The 23,294-nt window shown below is 43.7% G+C and overlaps 2 protein-coding genes across 2 annotated transcripts in view; one reads left to right on the top strand and one right to left on the bottom strand.

The window, feature by feature from the left end:
- ACO2 (aconitase 2) overlaps positions 1 to 8,472 on the bottom strand; it is a 46,952-nt gene extending 38,480 nt beyond the window's left edge. The window contains exon 1 of the mRNA XM_061124440.1: positions 8,322 to 8,472. Within this exon, the coding sequence (XP_060980423.1) occupies positions 8,322 to 8,357 (36 nt within the window). The 5' untranslated portion in view covers positions 8,358 to 8,472. The remainder of the gene's footprint in view (positions 1 to 8,321) is intronic.
- Positions 8,473 to 8,795: 323 nt separating this feature from the next.
- Positions 8,796 to 18,302, top strand: PHF5A (PHD finger protein 5A). The gene is made up of 4 exons (XM_061124442.1): positions 8,796 to 8,936; positions 9,367 to 9,390; positions 9,893 to 10,059; positions 17,639 to 18,302. The coding sequence occupies exons 1-4, from the start codon at positions 8,885 to 8,887 to the stop codon at positions 17,726 to 17,728; spliced, it is 333 nt and encodes a 110-aa protein (XP_060980425.1). The 5' UTR covers positions 8,796 to 8,884; the 3' UTR covers positions 17,729 to 18,302.
- Positions 18,303 to 23,294: the final 4,992 nt, after the last annotated feature.

Below are 23,294 nucleotides of genomic sequence, written 5' to 3' on the forward strand. Positions count from 1 at the left end.
GAAATGGATGAAGGTAGAACCGTGATTTGAACACAAGGCTCTTCATCTTGCTTTCCAATTCAAGTTGTGAGCGTCTCTGGCAGAGTCTGTGCTGAGCCTCAGTGCCGGTTCACAGAGCCAAAGCAGGGGGGAGGCTGGCTGGGCCAGTCTGACCTCTGTCCACACTGTGAAGCACGCCATACGCCAGCGCTGCCTCAGGGAACGATGTGTCAGAGGGCGCTACAGCTCAGAGCAAGCGAAGAAGGTGGCTGAGCTGTCCAAACAGGTGAGGAGCGTGGTCTCTGAGGGCAGACGCTTCAGCAAGAGACAGAGAAGTCACCGGCCCCATTCTGACCTGTCAAGTGTCACTGCAGAAACACTGCGACCCCAGCGTCTAGAAACAGGAAAGGCATCCACTCTAGAGCTGGAGGGATCTGGCTCAGAACCTCAGCTCCCGTAGCTGTGGGACCTCAGACCAGATTCTTCACTTCTCTGAGCCTCTGTTTCCTTTTCTGTAAAACTGGTGTAAAATAGCAGAGATTTTGTAAGGATTAGAAACAACGTGTGTGCTAAGTCACTTCACTCGAATCTGTGAACCGTACAGACTGTAGCCCACCAGGCTCCGCTGTCCCCGGGATTCTCCAGGAAATAATCCTGGAGTGGGTTGCCATGCCCTCCTCCAGGGGATCTTCCTGACTCTGGAATCGAACCCATGTCTCTCACACCTCCTGCACTAACAAGCAGACCCTTTACCACTAGCACCACCTGGGAAGCCCAGAAATAATGTACTGTTTGTAAATGTAGAGGGAAAAAAAAAGTGTGGAATGATAAATACAAAATTCCTATCAGTGGTTGCCTCTGGGAACCAGAAGTGGGAGAAGGAAAGAGAGCTTTTATAAACATAGTCTTCTTTAAGGAAAAAATATATAGAAAACACAGAGCTTGGCAGCTGGGTTCCTGGCAGGCATTCAATACATGTAAGCTGCTGTTCCTCGTTTCTCCTGGGAGGAGATGCTGCCACTCACATACCTCCTGCCTACATGTTAAGAGAAAGAACCATGAGCTACTGTTTCTGACCATGCCCTCTGCCCCCTCCCAGCTGTCAAAGCAGGTCCCTCCCAGAGCAGGTTCCAAGCACCAGGATAGCACATCTCAGAATTGAAAAGGTCTCATCTATCCACTTATTCTGCCCCTGAATGCCTGCTCTCAGGCCCTTTCTGCCAGCAGGGAACGCACTACCACATGAGGCCATCCTTTCACCAGCAAGATGACCTCAAGGTCTCAGGAAGGGAAAGACACCTGGTTCCTCTGACCAAGACCCTCAATGGCCTTTAGCCTCACAGCTCTTAGCAACCAGCTCTTCCTGGCAGGGAAGCCTCAAGTGAGGCTCTGTCTAGGTGAGCAACGCAGGAATGCACATCAGTCAGCACCTTCCTTAAGAAGCGTCATCTCTCCACATCTCTGCTGCTTCTAACAACTGTCTCCCACTCCTGGTAGGAGAATGTCTGGCAACCCTCCTAAGACTCCAAAGCCAAACAACTCCCTCCTGTCCCTAGGCAATCAGTGAGCTTGGTTGCTATGCAACAGGAAGGCACAAAAGTGATGCAGTCCTTTTCAGAGGCTTGGAAAGGGGGCAGGGAGCCATGTCTATCCAAGACACAGCCTCTAAATGGGCTCCAAGGCAGTAGGGGTTCCTTTAAGAAGTCAGTTGATAGATTCACTCATCTGCCTAATTCTCCTTTGCTAGCGTCTGAAGCAGTGACTACAGGCACACCATGAACTGCATATGAATTCTGAGCCCTGGTCTGGCCCCCACCGCCCATCCTGGGGCAATAGCTTCCTCTGAAAGCTCGACAGGCAGCCTGTGAGGCTGACCCACAGCTCTGGGCCCTCCCTCTCAAGCTCTGCTGGTATTTGGGGCAGGAGGCAATCACGGCCTCCAACATCTCCACATCCCAACAGGGCACAGAGCCAACCGAACTGTGTCCCCTCCATCAAGCCTACTCTGCAGAGATCCAGTTTCTACTTGCTATACTCAGGGGAGTTCTCTGGGGAAACAGTTTGACTGAAGGGTAAAAAGCCTGAGTTCTGCAGTCAAACAAGCCTGCAGTCAAAATCTGGCTCAGCTGTATACTAGTCGTGACCTTGGGCAGGCCATTTAAACAACTGGGGTCTGTTTAACTGTTTCACTTCTCCAGCCCTCCTTTCCTTGGCCACATACAAAGATTTAAAACTAGTTAATTTCTGAAACTCTGCAAGGCTAATGACACCTACATGTTAGGTTGTTGTGAAGATCAAGTGAGGGAGTGTTTGTCCAACAAGACCTAGTTCAGTGATGAGTAGAGCGGGGCTGACGGCTGAGTATCGGTATCTTCTAAATGCTGAGGGTGCTATGCGGCGGGGCAGGCTGAACACGCCAGCACTCATGCAGGTAGGACGGGCAGGTGTGGACTTAGCTCACCCAACACACAACCCCCCCTCGCTCCGGCGCAATGTATTACAGTTTCTAAGACCTGGCTTCTTCCTCACCAGCACAGAAGCTCCTTCACAGGCCAGGCCCTTTAAATAAGTTCTGTAGTTTTCTCAGTGAGTAGTGACCACACAACAGTGACACAAATGTCCAGCTGAAGGTGAAGGTGCCTAGCGACAGAGCAGTTAAGTGTAGGGGCTAAAGGAACTCCCGAGACCTCTTGGGTACCCCCCACAACCGGCCACAGAATTAAAGCTCCCACTCAGAAACTGTCTCAGTTCCTGCAGGGTGAAAGCAGAAACGCTCCTAACTGGGCCTAAATTCCCCAAGGAACTTCATTATTTATTGACAGAAATGCTGCAAATGTTATTCTAGAGCTCGCCTTCTCAATGCTGCCCTTCAACTTAGAAAATTAAAAAACAAGAAGCCAGTGGGTTCATTTGCTCCTCTTCTCCCAGCTCTCTCAGAGCCGTACCAAAAGGTTTTCCTGCACAAGTACTACACACCCAATATCCATGGCCATTACAGGAGGAACAAGCAGTTTCACTAGAGCCACTCTTTTTTATTTTTCAGGCCGTACCACACCACGTGCAGGATTTTAGTTCCCGGACCAGAGAGAGAACACGGGCCCACAGCAGTGAAAGCACAGAGTCTTAATCACTGGACCGCCAAGGAGTCCCAAGACTCTTTTTAAACATATGAGCTGAAGATAAATGTTGGGCAATAGAGGCTGCAGACCATCTAGAGGAGTGGAGACACAGACTAACTCTCACCAAGCACCGATATATCCTGCATCAGATTTCTCCCACTTTATACACACAGTCCCACCTAATACTCACTATCGCCCAGAGAGACAGAAGGTACGGTGTCCATTTTATAGATGAAAAAACTGAGGCTCTGAAACTTAACTATTTTTTCCAGGGCCACACAGCAACGTTGCTGCCTCTTCCTCTGACCAAGCTTTGCACAATGAATCCAAGAAAAAATCATTCTCCCTGCCTTTTCGGATCCACTAAAGAAAGAAGAGCTTCCATACGTTCATTCTGGAACAATCTAAGGGAAAAAAAAAATCTGTCCTTTGTCTCAATACTAGAAAAAGCCTATTTCTAAAATAACATTAGAAACTACTCACAAATTTCTATAGTGCATTAAGAGTTTAAAGAACCTTCCAAATATTACCCGGTCTTCAGGACCATTCTAAAAATGGACTGTAGTCCACCTGGCTCCTCTGTCCATAGAATTCTCCAGGCAAGAATACTGGAGTGGGTTACCATTTCCTTCTTCCAGGGATCATCCTGACCCAAAGATCGAACCTGGGTCTCTTGCATTGCAGGCAGATTCTTTACCATCTGAACCACCAGCGAAGACCAAGTGTTTAAAGAGCTTTTCAAACATTACTAGGTCTTCAGGAGCCTTCTCAATTGGAGGGTAGCTATCAACTGTCCCATTTTGCAAACGTGTAACCAGAGAGCGACAGAGGGTTGAGACGGTGCTTGAAGCCACATGGTAAGAATGTTAGAGGAAGTTTCCTAAGGTTCCTGATATTCTTTGTGCTGCCTTTTTTCATTTTGTTTCTTTTTTTTGTTTGTTTCTATTTTTAAAAAATTATTTTCTTCTGGTTTTATTGATATAATTGACATAGCTGTGTAGGTTTTAAGGTGTACAGAATAATGATTTTACTTACACGATGAAATAATTACCACATTAAGTGTAGTGAACATCCACCTACCTCATTTAGATATAAAATCAAATAAATGGAAAAATATCTTTTTTCCTTGTGATGAGAACTCTTAGAATTTACTCTCTTGGCAACTTTCATATATAACATACAGTAGTATTAATTATATTTACCATGTACATTACATCCCTAGTACTTAGTTATAACTATAAAACTTTGTACCGTTTAACGAATTTCATCCAATTCCCCCCGCCCCCCTCCCCCCAAAGCAGCCTCCCTGCAGTCCCTCCCCTTCTTCATGCTGAGGGGCCCAGAGCCCACCACTGCCTTCCAAACCACATGCTGGGAAAAAAAGGGGTGTCAAAGAACACCAGGGCCAATGAAGACAAGACTGCTCCAGCACCAGTACTCATACAGCCTGAATGAGCCCTCTCAATTATAAATCAAATCCGTTCACTTCACCACTTAAAATCTTCCAGGGGATTTTCATTACACTTGGAGTAAAACCCAATTTCCTTACCAGATCCAACAGGACCCTCGCTCCTGCCACTTGCTCAGACCTTCCTCGAATCACCTCAGCCACACTGGCCTTATTTCTTATCCTCAGACCCATCTCAGGTGCTTTGCACACACTGCTCCTTCCCCTCCTACTTTGGACCCTTCCCAAAATGCTGAAGGGCTGTCTTCTTAACATTTAAGTATCAGCTCAAATGCTACCTCTTCTGAGAAGCCGTCCCCAACCACTCCAGTCAAAAGCTAAGCCACATTCTCACCTCTGCTCTCTCAACCACACTATCCTGTATCTTCGTTGTCTTACTTCACAGCTAAACTTCCTTGTCCACTTGTTTGTCTCCCCAGAACTACAATACAAGCTCCACTATTCCTGTTCATTATTACTCTCTCTGTCTAAAATAGAGATAAGCACATAGTAAACATTCAATAAACATTTTAGGAACAGGCTGTTCAAAAGGCAATGGTGTGCTTCCCTCATCCTCAAGATGGTGATTCTACATCCTCTGCCCAAATTTCAGATTGGAAGTTTACTTACTCATCCGTTCATTCATTCACTCAATTCAAATCAACAACTAACTACTGGTCACCTGAGAAGGAATCACAGTGAATAGGGAACCAGAATGATATGTTTCCCAATTCAAAGCAAGATTTTTTTTTAACGTGGCACTTTACAGAGGCACTTTTAACATCTGAAAATGTGTCAGCCTTGTTTGTAGTTAACAGACTCCTCAGATTTACATGCAAGAAGTTACATGACTTCCGCAAGGTCACATGGTGAGAACTCAGCATCCCAGTATCTCAAGGCAAAACCAAAGACCTAAAATGTATCTGGAAGTGCCCAACCCCTTTTATTTTCTATCCATGAATAAAAACTGGAGAGTAAATATGGCTTTTCAAAAATTTCACCTCCATTTCCTTCACTTTATTTCTATCTTTCTACCTGGTAGCAGATATCAAACAATACAACACTTTGTGGGGCACTGTTCTCTGGTCATGGACCATTAATGGTACCCTAGTTGACAGGCTGAGTCTTGATGCCAAAGGGAAGCAGTGGCACGGTACAGGTGCTGGGACCTCAGACTTGTGAGTCAGAAAGCACCAGATTCAAACCACATCCACTAACAACTAGTGATAAGGTCCTAGACAAGTTTATTTTAATTTAATGAACAAACACTCATATAGCTCTTTTAGATGCAAGCAGGGTTCTAAGTACTTTGCAACTATGATTATTAGATAAATCAGATATACTATTATCCATATCTTACAGGTGAGGAAACAGGCACAGAGAGGTGAAGTAACTTGCCCAAAGCCACAGCTAATGAGTATTAGAGTCAGCATTAAAGTAAGACAGTGGGATGCCAGAATCTATGCTCTCAGCATTACACTGTGTTTCTGCTCTACTCCTATTTCTTCATCTATAAAACAGGGCTAATAAATCTGCACTATCTCACACAGTCATGTGAGGCTACTGGCACACAGTTAAGTTAAATGTTAGCTGCTCTTAGTGGTAGTTGTAATTGCCATCACCTTTGGTCCAGTCAAGGTTCAGTCAAGGTCTGCCCAAAATACTTCAGCTGAGAAAGATCTCCAAGATCCTCTGCAGTAGAATATGTTAGAATATAGTGGAAGTTCCATGAGAACAGGAATTGTCTGCTCTTTCTGCTTCTAGTTATATCCGGAGGAAGCAGAGGGTACTCAGTTAATATGTGGTAAATAAACTGAATGCATGGACAGGGTTCTATATACACAACAACTAAGGTAGTACCATCACTTCTCAAATGTAGCTAAACATGAAAGAGGTAAATGTACAGTTTTTAGACAACAGTGGAAGCTGGCTATTACTTAAGACAGCCTGGTTATTAGCAGACAGTGTGGTATAATGCTGGTCATTCATCTTAGCTAAATGCAGAAACAAGGAGACCAAGGCTCTCAAGGTCTTGGAGTGTCTATCTGTAAAACAGGAAGTTGGACCACATGATGATCATCAACAAATATATTCTTTCTCATCACCTTGTAACAATCGTTATAACAATATGAATGGAAGCTGATCACCAAGTACTCAATAAACGTTTGTCAATGACCATAATCTCCAAATGACAGATGAAGAAACTGGGATTCAGTTTACAAGTTCAAGGTCACTTGGATGGGTTAGCATATGGGTTAACATGGGGGAGTCCAGCTCTCTTCCTAAGCGTGGCTAATGCTCATGCTTTCCAAGATTCTTTTTCAGTTAAAAAAATACTGTGATATCAATTCTCTCTTCCAAGCTCAATAAATCTATAATAATTTACCTTATCAAATAACCTTGTATAACTTCACTAGATCATGTGACAGTAGGATCAAGAAGAAACAACTATTCCACATCGTTAACCTGGAGAAGCAAAGCATCTAAAGAGATAATTAGGCCAAATCCCCTGTTTCTGCCCAGAACTGAGAGACCGTAAGTATAAGTAAGATAAATGATGACTTCACTTTAAAGTTTAAGCAATGTGACTTAATAAATAACTTCTGGTAACAGAAAACTTTTTTGAGGGTACAGTACATATTCTTCAAACCTGTAAGCACAGTTGGCTACCTGATCCAAAGTAGACGCACAAAGTTAAACGTGAAAAGTTGCATAGAATGTCCACAAGTGCTTGCTTACTTTATTTTTATTAAAATACACGCTTGACATTGCACCTTTGTGTATAACACCACCTTCCCAGGATTGTCAAGTTAGGAGTGAAAAAGCCATCTGGCAGTCACAGTCAATTTTCTAGACAGTTCATAACAGGATTGTCAAGGTCAAACTGTTGATTCTTGTACCTTCCCATCTAGTAACTGAAAAGCAATGAATGTGAGCTCAAAATACTCCATTCTGGTACTCTCACAAACACAAACGTCAGCTCCAGGATCACACTCTGGCTCAAAAAGTTCTGCGGGCAGGCTGACATGAACAAAGAGAACAGCGGGGTAGTAGGGCAGATGCTAAGGCCACAGGACTTGGGTAACACTCAAAGAGAGTAGGAACTTTTACCTAGCAGTTTCATCACCTATCAAATGAGAATAATCATCCTACCAAATCACCATATGAATTAAGTCTTGCAATCTGTGCGAAGGTGAGAGACTACTGTTATCATTACTAATTACTACGGCTGGGGACGGAAGGTCCCCTCGAACTCTTGCCTGTATGTTCTGCAGGATCCCCTCAAGATGGAATAGACTATAGTTTTTTTCTCCAGACTTCGGGTGTGACAACGATTGATGCACTTGGCTAGCAAGTCTCCGCTGCTGAGAGATGAGAAGCGAGGCCTTCGGGTTCTGGGCCTAGCGGGCTCAACAACCACGGCGTCCCCCCAGTCACCTTGTCCTCACCTTGAGGAAAAGAAAACGAAACCCTATGTGGGAGAAAGTGAGGTCCAGGAAAACGAGAAAGAGGTACCTCCACTCTTCACCTGGCCGCCGCTTCTAAGACCCAAGCTTCCAGCTGGGCGGGGACAAAACAGAGAGAGCTGACAGAGCCAGGGACGCCTTGACCTCGGGCGCCGGAGGAGCGAGCGTGGGTGCTGGGCCCGCGACAGGGACAGGTACACGAAAAGCCGGCCGGAGGTCGGGCCTGCCTCGTCTTGCCTCGCCCACAGCCGCAAGCACAGGAGGAGGCACCCCGCCCCCGCGAACCCAGAGGGCCCTCAGTTCGCTCACCTGCAGCCGGGACACCAGTAGGCTGTAAGGCGCCATTTTGTGCACTGACAAAGATGAGGTCGCTTGAAAGTGACGTGCCACTCAGAGTATTTAAAGCCTTCGGGCTGGGGGCGTGGCCTGACGAGAAACGCGACCTCGTGAAGGCTGTGCCTCCGCCGAGGCGCCTACTCCTGCGAGCGCCTTGGGCGGAGCTCCCGTGTGAGGACTCGAAAGGGGAGAGGACAAAAATACATAGAAACACTTAAGGAAGTAAATGCCTGGAACAGAAATGTCTTATCGAAGTGAAAATTTCACCTTTGCACTTTGCAGTTTGCCTCTTCCCTTCAAGTCCTGGAAAGGTTGTTTTTTTTTTTTTTAACTTTCAGGCACCTTCCAGGACCTGGCACCCGTTAGGACGGAAACCTGGCTTTGAAATTTGATCTCGCGAGAACCAGCGGGGTTTGGTGCTGTATAAACGCTGATGGATGTCTAGAGAACCAATCACCGCGACCAAGGGGCAGGAGCAACGGAGGTTAAAGGTCGGACGGAAGTTCCCTAAGTTTCCGGTGGCTTGAGAGGGAGCTATGGCTAAACATCATCCGGACTTGATCTTTTGCCGCAAGCAGGCTGGTGTTGGTGAGGCAGCCTTCTGCCCCCGGCTGTCTGGGTGGGAATGGTATTAGGACCCGAGAGGTCCAGGGTTCTCGTCACTTGCTTAGGGTCTTGCCCGGGAGGCGCCACGTTTCCCGCCTCTCGGTTGAAAGTGTAGGAGCGCGCGGGTTTGCGGTCTCTGATGAAAAGAGGGCGGGGGCTCGCGTGCTGGGAGCCGGAGTCAGGCTGCCGGAATGGGGTTGGGAGAAATTCTCAGTTTGCACAGGACCTGTGAGGGGCTTCAGGAGGCTGTGGATTTGGTTCGGATTGAAGTTTAAGGGGATAAGATGGATAGATCCCCTCAGGGCTCACTGCAGTCCCTGCTCCTGTCCCCACCGCAAGCTCGAGGATGTTTGTCCCCTCTTCGTCAAAACTTGAATCCTAATTGTGCTCTTTACCATCTTTTATCTTGCAGCCATTGGAAGACTGTGTGAAAAGTGTGAGTGGAACACGCCTCCCCAAAGAGCCCACCTGGCCCACTCAGTTTCAGTAGAGCAAGCAAACGGGCATTTTCAGCGGTGGCACTAAGAGGGCTTTGAGTAGACGTGACCCGAAGAATGTCAACACAATGCGAGGCTGCAACTAAAGGCCACCCCCCCTCACTCCAGCTTGCACGTTTTAGACACTAGGTTTTGAGAAAATCTTTAGCTTTGGACTGGAAGTAGCATGACCCCATCCCTGACATACACAGTGTTCTGCCAATTAATTTATATAGACGTATCTACCAGGTGCTTCTCTAAGCTCTTTACCCAGTAGTTGATTAACTTTTCCTGTCTGTTGTAGAGATTGAGATGGACGCGAGGTAAGTCAGGTTTTGTGATGCCAAAGTAGAGGGTCCTCAAGTCACTGTTAGGAGACTGGTGTAGTCCCCATAGCAGGAGGAAGACAAAGGACTTGAGGTACTTGCACGTGGGTGTAACTCCATTCTCTCCTCCTCATAGGTGATGGCAAGTGTGTGATCTGTGACTCCTATGTGCGTCCTTGCACCCTGGTGCGCATATGCGACGAGTGTAACTATGGCTCTTACCAGGGACGCTGTGTGATCTGTGGAGGCCCTGGAGTTTCAGATGCCTATTATTGTAAGGAATGCACCATCCAGGAGAAAGATGTGAGTATATATAGGAAGCTTTTCATCTGATCTTACCTTGTGTTTAGTAACACTTTGCCATCCACAGCAAACTGTATAGTCTCTAGATGAGTATGTTCATTTAGTCATCTAGGTTATAATTTCTTCAATGTCTGTGAGCCAAACTGGGTGTAGCCCAACAAAGGCAGTTATTTTGTATCAAGGACAAAAGTGCAAGAGAAGCAAATTTTGGTCAACACTGGCAATTTGGAAAGTCCTCTATTCCTTTGATGTCTCTCTCGTTTTTATTCACAAACAATATCCTTTTTTTTTTTTTTTTTTTAAACTGTGCCACATAGCTTACAGGATCTTGAACCCTGGCCACGGCAGTGAAAACCCAGAATCCTAACCATGAGGCCATCAGGGAACTCCCAGTATTCTGCATTTTTAAGTCCTAGCATGGTATATAATAGCCATTCAGTAATTCTCTTTATTATCATTAAGGACTGTGCGGGTGGATGTGTTGACTTCTGAATTTGGGACTATTCAAGTTTATTTCAGCTCTGAGTAGCTAGAGAATACTTTTGCTTTGATTTTTCAGAATTGCTTGGGATTCTGCTTGTGACATTTTTGCCCCTTAACATTGTATGCTGGCAATGGCAAGTTATTCAACTCCTTGAGCCAGTTTCCAGGATACAGTAGAGAGCTAGATCTGTACCAAAAACAGGCTTTTTGGAGGAGGGGAGGACAACCCATGAATCACCTTTTATTCTTCTTATGACAGTAAAACAAAGTGTGATACAGTACCAATAAGCTAATATGAGGTATCTGGTTACCTAATCTAGGATAAGACATAAGGCAAAAAAGAATAAAAAATTATTTGGCCATGCTGGGCAGCTTTGGGGGTCTTAGTTCCCCAGCCAGGGATGGAACCCAGGCCCCCCGTAGCGGAAATGCAGAATCCTAACCACTGAACTGCCAGCAAATTCCCAAAAGATAAATAATTCTTTATATTTCCTTTTACAAATAGTAGATAATTATATATATATATATACATATATATACATGGCTTCCCTGGTTGCTCAGATGGTAAAGAATCTGCCTACAATATGAGAGACTCAGGTTCATCACAGGTTCAATCCCTGGGTCAGGAAGATCCCCCTTTTATATAGATGTTATCTCCCTTATTCTTCAATAGCTTTGTTAATTAGGGGTTATTATTATCCCCATTTTACAGCCCCTCTCCCAGCTAATAAGTGGCAAGTCCAAGCTTTCTGACTAAACCTCGTGGTGTCCTTTCATAAGTCTGATGTGCCTGTGTTGAAGAGAAACAGTTCAGCCACCTCCGAATCTTTGCAGTTAGATTTTGTCTACCTGTAATAAGTGGGACATATTAGAGCAGGTAAACCAATTTCTTATATCATTAAAGTCTTCTGTTATTTAGGGAGATGAAAACAGTCATAGATAAAGTACCAGAAACATAATTTCAGTTGGTGATTTGAACATTCTCTCTCTTTTGGGGGGGGGCTGCTCTGGGTCTTGTGGTGTGTAGGGTTTGTTGCTCCAAGGCATGTGGGATCTTGGTTCCCTGACCAAGGATCAAACCCATGTCCCCTGCATTGCAAGGTAGATTTTTAAACACTGGGCCACCAGGGAAGTCCCTGATTTGAACATTCTCTTACTTTAAACTCTGATTTGCATTTATCTTTGACTGTCAAATCATACCCTGCTCAATCTGACCCACCAGCTAGGTTATTCTCCCTATAGAGAAAGGACTTTGGTTTTTGTATTTGTCTCCCTTTTTCCCTAGTTTTTGGTATGCTATTGCTGTTGAGTTCGCTAAGTTGTGTGTAACTCCTTTGTGACCCTGTAGACTGTAGCCCCACCACCAGGCTCCTCTGCCCATAGGATTTTCCAGGCAAGAATACTGGGGTGGTTGCCATTTCCTCCTCCAGAGGATCTTCCTGAGCCAGGGATTGAACCCAGGTCTCCTGCTTGACAGGCCGGTTCTTTTTACCCCGAGCCACCTGGGAAGCCCCAGCTCTTGGTGTAGTTCCGGTACATATTGTAGGTCTGGTCCACGTCTTTGTGCTTCTCCTGTAAATCATCTGTAGGAGCTCCCCCTAGAAAGTGTCTGGTACACAGTAGGTGTTGGGCGATTATAGTCTATACCATGGTGAGACAATATCAGTGAAAAAAAGTACAAGCAAGTCTTAAACTAGCTAAAACTAGCCAGAGTCTATTAAGGACAACATTTTCTTGAACTTTTCCATGACTGTAGCTAGAGTTCTTATCTGATACACTTACAACCAGAGAGGGCTTAATAAAGGTTAATTGCTGTCTGATTCGTCTGCATGTGACGTGTGACCTGATCTCTCCAGATCCTTGTGCCTCATTCTAGATGTCACCACTTCCCTTACTTCACATTATACAGGAATGTTCTGAGGATATTTGAGATGGCATCTAGCTCGCGTTTACTCAGCAATAGTTTCCAAGGAACACAAAACAGTCCAGTGACATGATCCAGCCTCTCAGCCTTACAGATCATGATATAGATTAAGTGCCCAAGACTTTCCTACACACAAATCTTCCTACAGCCAAAGGAACCCCTCTTATTGTTCTCTTCCAGCAACTTCCATAATTTATAAGGGAATTAGCCCAGTAAGCTAAGTTAGGTGTCTCTATAGTTTTTTCAAAGCCTCGAGAATACTCAGGGGTCAGGGACAACATGTGTGGGCACTGCTGCCAAAGGACCAATTTGTAGCTTCTTATAATGTGGCATCTTATTGATCTCCCTTCACCCTTGACTCCTTTTACTTAACCATTTTCCTCAACTCTCCCAACCAGATAACAAGAAAAATAGCAACTAGTTTTTTTGGAGCTCTTGCTGCATTCCGGGTACTGTATTGGTTATTCTTGTCTAAAAGTTGTGCATGATACAGATGAGGAAACGAATGGCTTAAAGGCAGGTTTGGCCCAAGGTCACATGATGAATAAATGGCAGATACGGGATTAGAACCCAGGTCTCTGTAACTCTTTCTCAGCCTTTTTTTTTTGGTGGTTGTTTTTCATTATCGCCCCTCCACTATAGGAGAAGGGTTAAAATCCCAATTAAATTTTCTTGGACCACTTGGTGGTCCAGTGGTTAGGACTTTGTGCTTCCACTGTAGGGGACACAGATTTGATCCCTGGTTGAGGAACTAAGATCTCGAATGCTGAAAAACTTTATTTACATTTTCTCTACAACAAGAGGAATTAAAGTTGGATAAGATTTTGTTGGGTAAGGGGGAGCTTCAGATCACAAACCACTGTAATGTCAAAGATGTTTTCATCCTTATTGAAGACGCAACATCTAACTCAAAGCACTTACCCTAAACACTCATTGTATTTCTCTTCTCAAGGTGGTTAAGGATGTGCCTCTCTGTCTCATGCTACGTCTACCATTCTCTTATCCCCATTTAAGTAAACAGCAGAGCAGTTATACATATAGAAAAGATACTTGATATTTTTCAAAGGTAATTCACAAGTTAACCCTTCTCTGCAACTTCCTAAACCTTGTGAAAGTTTTGGGGTTTGCCTCCAGGAAGCTCTGTTACAAAAAACACCAAGAGTAGGAGGTAGAAAGCCCAAGTTCAGGTCTTGGCTTTGTTACTAAGATACTGTGTGTGGCTTTGAGGAAATCTCACCCTGACCCCCAGCCCACAAAGGGTAGTAGTAATCCCTTTTACCTCCTGGATACATTTACTGAGAGCTTAAAGTTTCAAATAGAAAATGTGACGCCCTTGTTAAGGTCTCAAACCAGTGTACAGTCTGGTTTTTACCTTGTACCTTCATTAAACAGTTGCTGGAAGAATCAGTGTTTCGTCTTCTAGTTTCTGTTAATCAAGCAGGTCTTGCCTGCTGTTGGTAATTCTTTGCTACAGATTATAAGAAATGGACATGTGGACCCATTTGCTGTAATCCTGTTTTTCTGATCTCAAAATTTGTAAATTGCTTTTTCCTGCGTTTTGGTTCTGTACACATTTCCCCACGGTATGTTATATTTTGGTACATGATCAGTGTTGGTTTTTTAAGTATTACTTTAAAGTCCTGGATTTTCATCAGGTCCAGGTCCAGGGTAATTTTTGTAGCTTACTTTTGTGCCATGGAAATGGACTTGATGTTCATCCCTCCTCAGGAAGGAAATCCATAGGCATCGAGTTCTCTTTGATGGTTGGTAATGGAGCCCACCTTAGGCTTCTCCTGGGGATGTTTTAGGGGCTTCCCAGGTGGCACTAATGGTAAAGAACCTGCCTGCCTATGCAGGAGACATAAGAGACTCAGTTCATCCATGTGTCAGAAAGATCCCCTGGAGGAGGGCCTAGCAACCCACTCCAGCATTCTTGCCTGGAGAATCTCATGGAGAGAGGAGCCTGGCAGGCTACAGTCCATGGGGTCACATAGAGTTGGAGACAACTGAACTAACCTAGCATGCACACAGGGGGATGTTTTTTTTTTTTCCAGGGGAATGTTTTAATGGACATATTTAGTGTAATGGAAAGAAGCACTTGGCAGTCTAGTGTCTACTTTTTTGTGCGTGAAATTTTATAAATTAAGTGGCCATGCAACATGTGCATTCAAGCTGTAGCTGCCTAAAATAAAAGCTCGCTGTGCTCAGAATGGGGAACTCTGTTACCCTTTGGGAGGACTGAGAAAGACTGAAATTTGTCCTCAGGCACACAGTTGCTAAAGGAGCTCCTGGCACCAGGCAGACATTTGCAGGTTGTTTTTATTTTTTTTTTATTTTTTATTTTTTTTAAAAATATTTATTCATTTATTTGGCTGCACCAGGTCTTAGTGGCAGCATGTGGGATCTAGTTCCCTGACGAGGGATCGAACCTGGGCCCCCTGCATTGGGAGCTCAGAGTCTTAACCACTGGGCCAGCAGGGAAGTCCCTGCAGGTTGTTTTTAATATACTCCCCAGCTTAGCTCACAAGTACTCTGTACTGTCCTTCGAGGTTTTCTTAAACATTTTTATTTTCATGGTCTCCGTTCACAGCCACATTCACAAAAGCCAGCCAGTGCACACATCCTCACTTCTCACAGTATTGTTAGAATTTGGGAACAACCACTGGACCCACAGGATATGTACAAAATAAAAATGGGAGTTTAGGCAAGAAAATAGGAAATTTATATAAGTCAGAATGCCATAAAAGCCAAAGAGCTAATAATCTAAAACATTGGTTTTCCGATGTTTTTTTCGGCTTTTTAATATGTGGAGTCTTATCTTCAAAAAGTATCTTATTCAGAAGCCATGTGTGTGGGTGTGTTAGGTTGGACCATTATGAAATTGGCTGCTATTTGTTTTGGCAATTTCTTATAATTTATTAAAGGCTGGCTATATGCCAGGTATTATTCTAAGTACATTTATTGATTCTTAACTCTGTAAGGTAGGTTCTACCATTATAGTAATTTAATATGACTAAAAAGAGACAGAAAGGGTAGTAACTTCTCAGAATTCAGGTGGCCTGTCTCCAGAGCCTGTAGTCTTAATATGAATGAGAAGAGAGCTGCATAGATTGGGGGAAGAGTCCTGCAGTCACCTGGCACCTCTCAGGACTCTAGGGCTCTATAAATAACAGTTTGTAAACATTGACCTCATCCAGTCATCTTGTTTTATAGTTGGATATGAATCCAGACAGAAGTGGTTTGCCCAGTCATGCAAGTCAGTGAGGCATAGTAAACCTGAACAGGCTGTCATCATACCACAAAATTTCATAGCATCCCTAAAGGGCTTAGAGCACTGTCGTGTCTAATAGCAGACTATCTTTGGTCAGGAGAGGCAGTTCTTCTGACATTTGTACCAAGATTCCCAGTACAGATTACGTGGCTTACTTGAGTGCACCTAGCACCTAGCATTGGTGGGGCTGGGCTCCCCACAGCCTGGCTCCCTCAGCATACTGAGCTCCACAGACGGTAGTTCTCAATGTAATACATGGTACTGGATTGATCAAAAAGTTCTTTGGGTTTTTCCATTACTTTTTTTTTTTTTTTTTAGTTTATTTTTGGCTGTGCTGGATCTTCACTGCTGTGCACAGGCTTTCTCTCGTTGCAGCAAGTGGGGCTTGCTTTTTGTTGTGGTGCATGGGCTTTTCATTGCAGTGGCTTCTCTTGTTGCAGAGCACAGGCTCTAGGTGCAGGGGATCAGTACTTGTGGTACAGGGGATTAGTTCCCACCCAGCATGTGGGTTCTTCCCAGATCAGGGATCAAACCGGTGTCCACTGCATTGCAAGGTGGGCTCTTAACCGCTGGAAGAGGCACTTAACCATGTGGCTTTGAACCACAAGGTGGGCACTTCCCCACCAGGGAAGCCCCGCAGTAACATCTTTGCAGAAAAACCTGAAGGAACTTTTTGGCCAACCTATACATGTTTTCTAGAAAATAATGAAATGTTAGTGTTGGCTTTGTGTCTTTTCAGAAATTTTTTTTACAGTGTTGGTATTAGTCCCCCAAAAGAGAAATCAGCTGAATTAGAAATAAGATATCTGAGGACTGGACTCATTCATTCATTCATTCATTCCATAGCCCAACGTCAAGCAACTACCTTTGACATGAATGTTTCATAAAATCATCAGATCTAGGAAGGCTTCTTCCAGTAGCAATTCCCCCAGTTTTCCTCTCATCATCCCAAATTAACTGATGGAGCCATCATCCCTGCAAAACACAGTTTCCCAGGGGCTTCACTGAAACCACTCAAGCTCACAAAATGGCCAGGGAAGCCTGACATTACAAATCAGAGTGTGGACTGTCAACAGCGATCTCTAGCACAGGAGCACTCTTCTCCCAAGACCATGTGTCAAATTAAGTGAATTAATAAGGACACATCAAACTCAGTAGTCTCTTATGATACTTAAAATATAAGGTACTATTTCCTAAAGTCTTAAGTTTTGTCCCCTTGGTATTCTCTCCTTTCTTGGGATAGTGAAAGAAAGCTAAAGAGCTTGATCTATAATTATTACCATTTCCTACCTCTCATTTGGAGAAAATCCTTTGAACACCTTAAAGAGTTTTATTTATTTTTTGGGTCACACATCATGTGGGATCTTAGTTCCCCAACCAGGGATCAAACCCATGCTCGATTCATTGGACACACAGAGTCTTAACTATGGGACCATCAGGGAAGTTCACCTTAAAAAGTTTTAGATTTTGCCTCCACTGTATCATATTAGCAACAGAAGTGGGTTAAGAATCCAGCATTCTAAGTGCAGACCGCTGGATAGATGGCAAATTCTAGGTGCTTAATAAATACTTGATTGATCAAATAGGATAACTGAACTGATAAGATGAATGGCTAAACCATTAATCCAAAAGTTATTTTTATCTTAGTGTGAAAGTCACTCAGTCACATCTGACTCTGCGGCCCCATGGACTATACAGTCTATGGAATTCTCCAGGCCAGAATATTGGAGTGGGAGCCTCGCCCTTCTCCAGAGGATCTTCCCAACCCAGGGATCAAACCCAGGCCTCCCGCATTGCGGGCAGATTCTTTACCAGCTGAGCCACAAGGGAAACCCAAATTTTTATCTTAGATTCCTTTCAATTCAAGCTCAGAGACTTTTAACAACTTTTCTGTTTTCCAGAGAGATGGTTGCCCAAAGATTGTCAATTTGGGAAGCTCTAAGACAGATCTCTTCTATGAACGCAAAAAATATGGCTTCAAGAAGAGGTGATTGGTGGGCTGCCTCTTCTTCCCCCCATCAAACTGCTGCAGCTGCCAAAAAAAATGCCTACTACTGCCAGCAGAAAGGAAGCGGAGCACAGAGCATCACCTGAATTGCCTATTAGTACAGGGCACCTTCCCACTGTTTCCTCTCACCTGGACCTGGTAGGAATGGAAGAAAGATTCTTCTCAGAGCACTCTGGCAGACTATCAGAAAAATTGATAGATGAGTTCATGGTATTCCTTAAATTCAAGAGGCAAGGATGTGTTATCCACATCAAGAATTTCTGTACACCAAAACCTTCTAAAACAGAAATAATATGTCATTTCCATCTTCTATTTGAGGAGTCGACTGTGAAGCTACCTGCAGTGAAAAGCGTGTTCTTGCAGAATCTCTGATGGCAGTTGTCCTTGATGAAATATCTGCAGTGTCGGGGGGTGGCCAGCAGAACAATAATTGCGGGCATTTCATCTTGTAACCTTTACCAGGTGGTGCTGGTTCATGTTATTTTTCTTCTAAAAATTGGAAACCCTTTCTCTTGCTGTTATATTAATAAAGTAGGTGTTTATTTTCTGGTAGTCAACCCCTTCCCAATTTAATTTTAACTCTAGGGATTTTAGTCACCCAGAAATTTGTGATTCAAAATAGAGGTATTGGGATTAACTTAAGCACCTTGTTCTCTTATTACTACTGCAATTCAAAACCACTCATGCCTTTTATGATAAGTAAACCAGTTATTTTTAGAAACATCACTTTTTTCCTTCCTGCCCAACTTGAATTTTGAACTGAAGAGGTTGCTTCCAATAATGGTGAAGGGAGTGAGACAAAATTTACTCAAATCAATGAGTTAGAAGAACTGAACTTGGCTGACTTTTTTTCATAAAGTGCACATATATACTCACATTAAGGATATAAGGGAGGGACCTCCCTGGTGGTCCAGTGTTTATTTCTCTGCAGGGAAGTGCAGCGGGTGTGGGTTCAGTTCCTGGTCAGGGAAGTAAGATTCCACATGCCATGCTGCTGCTGCTGCTAAGTCGCTTCAGTCGTGTCCGACTCTGTGCGACCCCATCCCTGGGATTCTCCAGGCAAGAACACTGGAGTGGGTTGCCATTTCCTTCTCCAATGCAGGAAGGTGAAAAGAAGCGAAGTCGCTCAGTCGTGTCCGACTTCGCGACCCCATGGACTGCAGCCTACCAGGCTCCTCCATCCATGGGATTTTCCAGGCAAGAGTACTGGAGGGGGTTGCCATTGCCTTCTCCGCACATGCCATGAGGTGCGACCAAAAAAAAATAGGATGTGAAGGGATGTGTGATTTAAGTAAAATCAACTAGATGTATCCTACTCTAACTCAACCATCTGTACTTTTTGTCTGCTAGAGGCAATAAGCAAGTTATCCGGAGGAGGCGTGTTCATAATTGGAGACTTCCAGTCAAGTAAGCCTTTAAGAGCATGAATTTGAAAGAGCTTGTGAGTCCTGCAGAATCCAGGGACCTGGCCCAAGGTCCCATTGCAACTTAGTGGCAGAACCAAAGAGATGATGACTTCTGTTTTGTCTTGAATTGATACTTGCTTATTTATGATGTATTGAATGTCCAAAACAGAATTTAGATAATTTCTGCCTTCAAAGAATTTAGTGATTGAGCTTAACAGAAACAGCTCAGTGCAACTCAGGGGCTGCACAAAGCAAGGGCCTAGCGAGAGGCACCTCAGGAAGGCTAGAGGAAGATCATAGCCCTAGGACTGCCATGAGGGCTCCTTTCAGTTCCTCAAACCTGCTTTCCCTCCTGCCTCTGTGCTCTTTACCTGTAAAGCTCTGTTCTGCTTCTGCTCAGCCAACTGCTCCTCGTCCTTCAGACCTTAGCTAAGTGTTTCCTTAAAGATGTCTCGTTCAGCCACCGGTCAGTCCCTCTGTCATACCCGCACATATCCCAATGAGCATTTTGTCTCTAGCATTTGGTAATATTGACTGTCATCTATAAGGCAGTGTTCCATGATGGCAGGAAACAAGTCTGTGTGCCCAGCATGTAGCAGGTCCTCAGTGTTGAATGAATAATTGAAGTCATAGAAACCAGGTAGTAAACTGGGCTTTCAAGGCCATATTGGAGTCTCTCAGCAGAGGGGATGGGGTCTGCTGATAATGGACATTTTTGTGGGGGAAACAGTTTGGGCAGGGTGATGTGTTCGGGGAGCTCTGAGCAGTTTTAAAACATCAGGTGAGGGTTATGGTATATCAAAAGTTGTAGAGACCAGGATACTCTTCAGATTATAACTAGAATCTGTCACTGATTCTAACTAACTTTAGTTAGTAACTAACTTTAGTTTTAAAGTGTAATATTAAGTCATGTTTGTTTTACTAAACAATTTCTGAAGTTTGTTCATTGGGACTTCCCTGGCAATCCAGCGGTTAAAACTCCATGCTTCCAATGCAGGGGACTCTGGTTTGATCCCTGGTCAGGGAATGAAGATCCCACATGCCTTGAGGTATGCGCCCCCCCCCCAAAAAAAAAAAATTTATTAACCACCTTGGTCCATGTAACATCTTGCATCTACAAGTGTTTGAAAAAGCTACTGCTTAGTTTTAGCAAAACACCACCTTACTGTGTTCTGTGAGCTTCAGGGTGTATACCTCTAAAAGGTCTTGCAAGGGAGCTTAAATTTTAATGCCCAGTGAGATTTCCATACTGATCAGTGATAGGCGAGTTCAATCTCAGCCCAGTGAATTATGCTGAATGCTGTTCCTCTGTCACCTAATTTCACAATCCCATTCTCCATTTGCTTGCTGTCTGAGGCCAAAGGATACAAGTTAAGAACCTCTGGTGGCTTAAGACACTGTGCTTCCAGTGCAAAGGGCCTGGGTTCAATCCCTGGTCAGGAAACTAGGGACCAAATGCCCATGAAAGTTAAAAGTCCTTTCTACTGCAACTAAGTGCTGGAGCAGCCAAAAAAATATTTTTTAAAAAAAGACCATCTTATATAAATGGTGTTCAAGTTCAAGTCCTTAGTTATTGTCTACCTTGGACCTTAGAGTAAGTCTTTTTCAGTTTTAAAAATCAGAATAATGACAGTATTAAATTCTCTGTTGAGAAAACATTACTTACAAACTGAATTTTAACCTCTAATTGTATATAGTTCTTTGCAAAGAATTAGAATAATAATCTCAGACAACTGTATTGCCACAAAAAATCAGAATGGTCTTTTAAAAATTACTGTTTTTCTCATTTGTTGAAGTAACCACTACTTACACAAGTCTAGTTGAAATAACTAAATTTATTATAGTCAGTCTAAGAAAGCCATTTCATTCCCCAGGTATATGATTACTGTTAAGTATTCAGTGTTTAATACATTCATTTCTAGGATCTAAAAAGGGTGAGTGTCTTGCTTCTAGCTTCTCAAATATGCTTTGTACACATACGGTAATTTAATCTCCTTTAAACATCACACTTATTACATTGCTCTTGCTCAAAAACAAAAAAAAACAGTGTAATGAGAAATGCGTTGTCTTTATTATCAGTCCTGTATTTGAATTCTGATCTGCTACTGATCTTTAGTGAGGCTCTGGGGGCATTTTTTTCTTATCTATTAAATAAGGACATTAATGCCTCCCACTTTGGTTTGTGAGGATTAAATTTGACCTGGTAAATGCCTGACCCTTACTGGGAAGACTTTACTTTTTTCAGTGGTAATTCTTACAAAGGGTCTCTACTTCATAGATAAACATTTAAGTCCTAGCATTGAAGGTCTTCCATATAGTTCCCCCTCTTCCCTACCCCTCAGGTTTTCCTCTATTCATGAAGGGAATTCCTCACACATACCCCATCTTTTTGGCTCCCTATTTCCTTTGTTTGAAATACCATTCCACTGTCACATTATCCAGCCAACTCTGTGCCTTTTCTTTCTAAGCTCCTAACATATGAATGCTGCCAGATGCACCATACCCTACAACAATCTCTCACTTGGACTACTTTCACGCCTGGTACATATGTATAATAGAAACCAAAATTTCATGAAATATTTACCATGTATACAGGATTTTCCAGTATTTTTCAATTTATTCTGTTCTTTAAAAAAAAAAAAAAACACCTAGAAAAAGTACTCACAAATACAGGAGTCTGGGTGAGTAATATAAGTGATTAAAAGGGAGGGATAGGAGACTTTCTTGGTGGTCCAATGGTTAATCCAGCTTCCAGTTCAGGGGACACAGGTTTGATCCCTGGTCAGAGAACTAAGAGCCCAAATGCCTCGCACCACAAGGACTGAGCCCTCACTTAGAGAGCCTGTGTGCCTCAACGGAAGATCCTGTGTGCTCCAACTAAGAACCAACACAGCCAAATAAAAAAATTTTTAAGGGGAGAGATGGGACTTCCCTGGTGGTCCAATGGTTAAGACTCCACCCTTCCATTGCAGGGGGCACAGTTCAATCCCCAGTCAGGGATCATGCTGCATACCTCATGGTACAGGGGAGAAAAAAAACATGGGAGGGATGTAAGAAGAGCAGCCCAAACATGATGGTTACTGGTATGTGGCACTGGGCCTCAGTGTCTGGGGGACAATGGGGAATCTAGGAACCTTGGAACCAGAGAGCACAGGCCCTGTCTACAGGGAACAGTCGCTATTCAACTGAAACAATCGCCAGCTTGAATGCCCAGTGTTACCATATCTTTTGAATTTAGAACAAGTGACAAGACATTTTTGTATAACCTCTCAACTTTTAAGTGTTGTCAACTCATTTCAAAAATTGTAGGGGCTTCCCCGGTGGTCCAGTGATTATGAATCCACCTTGCAATGCATGGGAAACCGGTTCGATCCCTGGTCTGGGAAGATCCCACATGCCATGGAACATCTAAGCCCGTGTGCCACAACCACTAAGCCTGAGCTCTAGAGCCAGGGAGCCACAACTACTGAAGCCTAAGCACCTTAGAGCCCATGTCCTGCAACATGAGAAGCCACTGCAGTGAGAAGTAGGAGTGCCCCGACTCACCACAAATTGAGAAAGCCAGAGCAAGGCCACAAAGACCCAGCGCAGCCAATTAAAAAAAAAAATTTTTTTAATGTGTCAGTATATGCCAAGGCAATAGATCCACCAGATGTTGACCTTGGCCTGCAATTAGCAGCTTCTAAATTAAGAAAACTAACTTCCCAGGGAATGAAACTCAACTAAATCTCAAAGAGATTGTATGTCACTACATTTTGACCTATAGTTCTTTAGAGTTTGAACCAAGGACATAAAGGTGAAAGATTCTTTGCCTTGGAATTTTCCTGCCTTAAAAAAAAAAAAAAAAGGGTTCCAGTTTCCATCTTTTGCCAGTTATTTAGTTCCTTATCAACTATATCCCCAAATGGCCTGCCTGCCATCACCAAGGCTGAAGTGATACTTTCTTTGGACACTAGAGTGTTTTAGTGTCTCAGCCAAAGACAGGTTTGTTCACTTACCTCCTTGAGGTAAATGAGGTCAATAAACAGCCTATCATTTGCCCTCAGCATCCATCCAATCACTCTTCTCCAAAGTTAATTTCTGTTGTGGCTGTCTTTGTTCCTGCCCAGTCGGAGCAGTGAATCTGAAGAATCAAATTTTCTA

This window comes from Dama dama, chromosome 22 (assembly GCF_033118175.1).
Source record: "Dama dama isolate Ldn47 chromosome 22, ASM3311817v1, whole genome shotgun sequence".
NCBI classification, from domain to species: Eukaryota; Metazoa; Chordata; class Mammalia; order Artiodactyla; family Cervidae; genus Dama; species Dama dama.